Here is a 6,876-nt window from a genome sequence, read left to right as displayed (position 1 = left end):
GGTACTCCCTTTTTCTTGAGTTCTACCTCGAACACTTAAGCCCTCACCCTTGTCCACAGAATTAACTTCAAGATCAAATTTTTCTTTGGACAATAAATTAGATTTAACATCTTCAAAGGATAAGGTATCATTATTTCCATACAACATGATTTCTTTGAAGTGCTTATAGGTAGAAGGTAAAGAGACAACCAACAAAACAGCTTTGTCTTCATCTTCAATATTAATATCAATATTTTGCATATCCATAATAATAGAATTAAACTCATCAAGATGAGTTTGAATAGGAGTACCTTCAACCATACGAATGGTGTATAACCGTTCTTTGAGACGAAGCTTGTTTGCGAGGCTCTTGGTCATGTATAAAGTTTCTAACTTCAGCCACAAAGCCGCGGCGGTTTCTTCATTGGCAACCTCACGAAGAACCTCCTTCGACAAACAAAGTTGAATTGTTGAAAGCGCCTTTTCATCCAACTCGTCCCATTGATCATCGGTCATGGAAACTGGTTTCTTTGACTTCCCATCTAAAGCTTTCTTTAATCCGCTCTGGATAAGAACGGCCCTCATTTGGACTCGCCAAATAGAAAAGCTAATTTTGCCATCAAACTTCTCAATGTCAAATTTTGCAGACATTTTGAAATTCTCAATTTAGTAAGAGCTCTGATTCCACTTGTTAAGGTTAGAGCACAATGCGGAAGCACAGGATTGAATCAATTGAGAACAAAAGAGAAGCAAGTAAAGGATAAAGAAAATAACACACAAGATTTAACGTGGAAAAACCCCTCAGTGTGAGAGGAAAAAAACCACGGGCGATCAAGAGCAAAATTCCACTATGTAAAAAAGAAGAGTACAAGAAATCCTCTTATAATGATGAGGACAAATGACAATATTTTTTCTCACAAATACTCTCTCAAATGGAACAAGAATTCTCACCAAGAATGCACTCACAATATATGTGTAAATGAAAGAGATGTTGTGTGTTGTGAAGATGATTTTGAAGCTCTCTATATGTGTCCTTTTATAGGCAAGCAAAGTCTTGGTATCTTGGATTCCAAGCATTGGATGCTTGGAAACAAAGCCATAAAAGTGACATAAAATGCCCTTAAAGAGAGCCATAAAATTGTCATAAAATTCTTTTAAGGCATAGTAATGAGAGGCATCTAACAGAAGTGTTTCATATGTTGATAACTTTAATGTGCAACCTAGACTTAATTCAACCATAAAAACAAGCACATAAGCTAAGGAATATCTAAGCCTTACATGTGTTATTTTAAAATTTTATTGTTTGAGATTGAATGTACAATCTTTACATGCTATAAATATCAAGTATAATAGTTTGCAGTTTTGCACATACGATTTTTATTTATGCATGCATGGGGTACTCGAAAAATTCAAAAGGAAAATGACGACTCTATCATTACATAATTGTATATATGATATAATTAATTTGGAAAATGCTATGTGAAATGAAAACACTTAGAATTGTAAGTTTTTTAAGGTTTTCATATTTTATTTATTTCACTTATGAGAAAAAGCATTAAAAAAATTCAAGGGTAATTAAAATTAATCAAAATTCTAACGGTATAAAATAATTCAACACGATAATGATTATAAAATATGTATATAAAAAATAAAAATTGTAATAAGTGACCAATTAATAATGTATATTCATAGAATTTATATTATATTGATGTGTTGCCGTTAAGATAATAGTTATCAAATATTTTGTGCAACAAGGTGTTGGCAATGCAGAATGTATGTGAGGGTGTACATTTCAATTTTTTGAATAAGGAATATATATCATTTATAACTTTGTAAGTCCAAATTTTTTAAAAGACGTGAAATGATTTGTGAAAAATAAATAATTATTATCGAGTTGAATTATTTTATACTATTGTGGATATACAATTTAAATAACTTCATGGTCGTAACTATTTTTTGTATGTATTGTATAAGCCTAGTCAATTTCTTCTATAGTTTTAATATGACAAAACTAGTTGAATTTATAAAGTTTTTTCAACTTATTTGACGATGTTTGATAATCAACTTAAGACTTATATCATTGACATGCGTAACAATATTAAATTTGTCTATTTAAAAGGAATCAATTATCTTTTTGATAAGTTTGTTGAAAGTGGAAGACACATTATTTTACTATTAGTTTATCTTCTTTTGAAGTTAGCAATGCAAATGTATAAAGAGTTTTTTGAACTATGACAATTATGAAAAATAGTTTACATAATCAAATGAGAGATACATAATGAATGTATGTTTACTATCTAGTGACTTATATTTAGCGATAAATATTCAAAAATATCGACAACAAATTGATCATTCAACAATTTTATAATCAAAATCATATAGAGATTAATTATAAAATATGTTATTAATTTGATTAAATGTATTTAAATTATAATTCTGACATTAATGTTTTCATTTTTTATGATTGATGATATTTATTATTTTAATTGTTAACCTACATAGAACACCCTGTCTTTCGGTCCTAGACTGTTACTAGGTGTTAGTCTAGTGGTGTAAGATTCTGCTAGATCTTCAAGATGATCAAAAGATCAAGGATTCGATTCCTGGAAGTCACACTTATTGGGAGGGCAGCCACAAATCCCAAAAATGATTAATTCCTTACTCAAAATGGATAAAAGATACCCTTAATAATACCATAACAAATATATTTTTGCAACAAATTCATCTGCAATACTTCAAAATGCGAGTGCATCAAAAATTATAATATGTGAAGTATTTTTTTTACATGGGGAGAAATAAGAAGTACACTTAGACAATTACTGATGCAATTACACTTCAAGATCAATTTATATATGTCTAACTGTTGGACCAGAGCCTCCAACCATTGGGGAGTTCCATTGTTATCGGGGTATGAGAAGAATGGAGAGCCACAAGTGAGACACCACGTCTTAAACCAAAACCTTAAGACATTAGTTTCGTGGGTCTTTCCTACTTATAATCTATTTCACTCCTCCCTGTATATCCAATGTGAGACATCACAATTGAATAAACTCAACAATCTCCCTCTCAAGTGTGGTACCACACACTTTCCGATCTGCTCCCCCTTAAGTCCACCATGCCCCAGCCGAACCATCGGTTCTGATACCACTAGTTGGACCAGACTACGACTGGGGAACCTCCAACCACCGGGGAGTTCCATTGTTATCGGAGTATGAGAAGAGTGAAGAATCACAAGTGAGACACCACGTCTTAAACCAAAACCTTAAGACATTCCTACTTATGTACTCTTTCATTCCTTACTACATATCTAATGTAAGAGTTCACACTTGAATAAACTCAACACTAACAATACACTTCAAAAACATGAAACCAACCCATTACAGGTATTATCTATTGATACTCGAATCTAAGTACTTATTGTCACCCCTAATAAATATAATCATGAGTTAAAAATACTATGCTTTTAATCATAAAAGGCGTAACTTCGAAGAAATATGCAAGGAAATATGCTAAGAATGGAGATTTTACAGTAAAGTTACACCACCAAATAAAAATCACCCAACCAGATTTAATTTTATATCTTAAAATTTTATCTCTTTCTCAATACGAAATTTATCTTATTCACGTTTAATTCTTAATAATCTCTTAAATATGAGTTACCCATATAAGATTATGAGAATACATTTTCATTAAACATAAAGGTTTGAGTATTTTGATGGTATCCCTTAGAGCAAAATGGGATATGCTGTGTGCTGTTGGGATCAATATCTTCTTTGCGTGGCCCCACATAACATTGCATTTTCCTTTATTTTCTTATATAAAGAAAAAGTAAGGATCTAACATAAATTCATATCATGAAGGGAGAAATTAAATAAAAGTGATAAGAAGGAAGAAGGTAAATTGAATAATCAAAAGTATTAATTTAAAACAAGTGAAATTCCACATAATAATTGACAGCCTAACACCAAGGATGAGCAAAATCCTACTTTACAGTCTAACCGTAGTTGACCCAGGATTATTATGTTTTCATGTCTTAGGTTAATAAAATCCAACCAAATAATATAAAAAAATATTTTTTGTTTTTATAATTTTTCTTTTTAGAGTAAATTATACTGACATCCCCTGAGTTTTAGTGAAATTACACAAACCACCTTTCACTTTTCTAAACTTATACAAACCTCCCCTAATTTTGTACTTTCATTACACTGACCACCACTGCATAAGAAATAAGTGTAATCTTTTAAACAAAAAATGTGATAAATGCAATTAAGTTAAACAAAACATGATATATTGTGTAGACAAGTCTAAATAATATGCAAATCAATATATCTTTATTATTTTTGGTTCGTTACACTGAGAGTGATTTAAACAATATTTTTTTTTATAATTGTTGATGCATTTTGTAACAAAAAAATAATAAAGATAAATTAATTTGTATATTATTTAGACTTGTCTACACAATATATCATGTTTTGTTTAACTTAATTGCATTTATCACATTTTTTGTTTAAAAGATTATACTTATTTCTTATGCAGGGGTGGTCAGTGTAATGAAAGTACATACAAAACTAGGGGAGGTTTGTACAAGTTTAGAAAAGTAAGGGGTTGTTTGTGTAATTTTACTAAAACTCAGGGGGTGTCAGTATAATTTATTCTTCTTTTTAAATAGGTTACAACTTTTAATTAGATCGGTAAACAAAAGATGAGAAATGATCTCCATTCTTTTCATCCTTACTAGTTCCTCATTTCTTCCTTATAACATATTGTTGTTTTTGATTTTGTAGTACTTCCCTCTCTAATATTAAAAAGAATTTTTAATGAGTGAAGATATTAGAAAATAAAGTGGTGCAAAAACAAAAACACGTCAGAACACTTTTCGTCATAACTCTCATCAAGAGGATCATGATTGTACTTATAAAGGAGCATCATAAACTAAAACCACTCTCCAAAACTCTCACCTCTTTCACACACAAACACAATCATCCTTTGTTTCTTCTCTTCTTCTTTGAGGCGTGGAATTTGGCTTTCATTACTGTCTCTGTCTCTCTTAAACCATCAAGCATTCATCAACACTCATGTCTCTTTTCTTTCTTCCTATTTCCTCTTATGTCTTCCCAAAGTGATTTCTTATTTCCTCTTATACCTTTCTCATCATAACCCTTCTCTTTTCTTCTCTCTCTCTTCATCATTCTCCTTCACATTTTTACTATTTGAAGCAGACAACAAAGTCCAAGTAATTGATACCATTCAAAATCCCCTGTTTCAAATTTCCTCTGTTCTCTCTATATATAAAGTGATAGAGAAAAAATCAATGGAGAAATGGGATAAACACCAAAGGAAACAGCACTATATAGAAAACCCTTCTTTCTCTTCTTCTCTTCTTGATGTAATATACCGATCCATCGACGAAGGAGTGCAAACAAAGGAGAAAGAAGAGAAACTCATATTCTATAGAGAAACCATGAGGAAGCAGAACAGAGAAAATGTTAGTGTTTGTGAAGTTGAAAAGCCAAGCATGCAGAAAGTGAAAAGGGTAGAAAATTGGATGGAAAAGAAGGTGAAGGAAAAAGTAGTAATGGGTAGGAATTCATTGACGGAATTGGAAAGAAGAACAAGAAGAAATTCCAACACACTCTCCATGTTTTCAAGCTCAAGCTCTTCTGAATCAAGCTCTATTGGTGGGTTCTCTTCTTCAGAGTCAGAATCATTCTATGGAGTGCAGAAACTAAAGGCGATTAGGACAAGTTTTTCATATGAAAAAACAAATTTTGAGAAAACCCAAAAGCCAAAACATCATGAGAATAATGGTTTTGGGAAAACAAAGTCAAAAGCTTTGAGAATTTTATATGGTGATTTGAAGAAACCAATTTCACCAGGTGCAAAACTTGCTAGTTTTGTTAACTCTCTTTGCACTTCTGGTGGGAATGCAAAAAAGGCAAAGATATTTTCATCATCATCAAGAACTTCTTCAGTGCATGAAGGTTCTAAATCTGCAACACAAGCACAAGCTTCTGCTTCTTCTACTTGTTCATCAGTGTCTTCATTTTCAAGGTCTTGTTTGAGCAAAACACCTTCTTCAACAAGATCAGGTGGTAAGAGAACAGTGAGATTTTGTCCAGTTAGTGTGATAGTTGATGAAGATTGTAGGCCATGTGGGCACAAGAATCTGCATGAAGTTGAAGAGTCCATGAAAGTGAAAAACAAAAGCAACACCAATGAGGAGCTAAGGTTTCATGTTATGCAGGAAAGTATAAGAGTGGAGAAATTAGCAAGAGAATTGTTGAAGAATTATCAGAAAAAGAATGAAGAAGATTTCGATATTATGCATTGTGAAGAAGAAGAAGATGATGATGGAGTTAGTTGTGGAAGTTCTGATCTTTTTGAATTGGATAATCTATCAGCTATTGGAATTGAAAGGTATAGGGAAGAATTGCCTGTGTATGAAACTACTCATTTCAATACCAATAGAGCTATTGCTAATGGGTTCATTATGTAATTTTCAGAAATTTAGGGGTGATGATTTACTTTTTAATCAGAATTTAATGGTGTGATGGGTTTTTTTAACATTAGATAATAAGATTTCTTTTTTATTTCCATCTTATATTTCTCTCTTTGTTTGTGAATCATTTTTCTTGTTTTGATTATATTTAGTGGTATTGCGATACTTTTTATACATTTTTGTAATTATCAATAACTTATTGTTTTGAATGAACTATTTGTGCCATGACTTTTAAAGTTGAATATGGGGATATTAAATACACTTGTATCACATTTTCTTATAGGATTCTCAAACCTCCATTTTTTTCTTTTAAAAACCAACTTGCTAATGATTTCAAGAGAAAGTCATTTGAATAGTAAGGGAAAAATGCATAAAACACCCCTAAACTTTATGCCTTT

At 31.4% G+C, this 6,876-nt stretch overlaps 1 protein-coding gene across 2 annotated transcripts; it reads left to right on the top strand.

Annotated features, from left to right (window-relative positions):
• On the top strand, nt 4,908-6,591 carry LOC109334238 (protein BIG GRAIN 1-like B). 2 transcript variants are annotated; one of them, XM_019569895.1, is made up of 2 exons: nt 4,908-5,387; nt 5,463-6,591. In XM_019569895.1, the coding sequence occupies exons 1-2, from the start codon at nt 5,291-5,293 to the stop codon at nt 6,473-6,475; spliced, it is 1,110 nt and encodes a 369-aa protein (XP_019425440.1). In that variant the 5' UTR covers nt 4,908-5,290; the 3' UTR covers nt 6,476-6,591. The 2 variants fall into 2 exon arrangements, with proteins under 2 accessions (XP_019425440.1, XP_019425432.1); XM_019569887.1 differs by having other exon boundaries at nt 4,908-6,591.

Source organism: Lupinus angustifolius, chromosome LG02 (assembly GCF_001865875.1).
Source record: "Lupinus angustifolius cultivar Tanjil chromosome LG02, LupAngTanjil_v1.0, whole genome shotgun sequence".
NCBI lineage: Eukaryota > Viridiplantae > Streptophyta > Magnoliopsida > Fabales > Fabaceae > Lupinus > Lupinus angustifolius.
The sequence above is the reverse complement of the archived record's forward strand: the minus strand, read 5'-3'. Positions and strand labels throughout refer to the sequence as shown.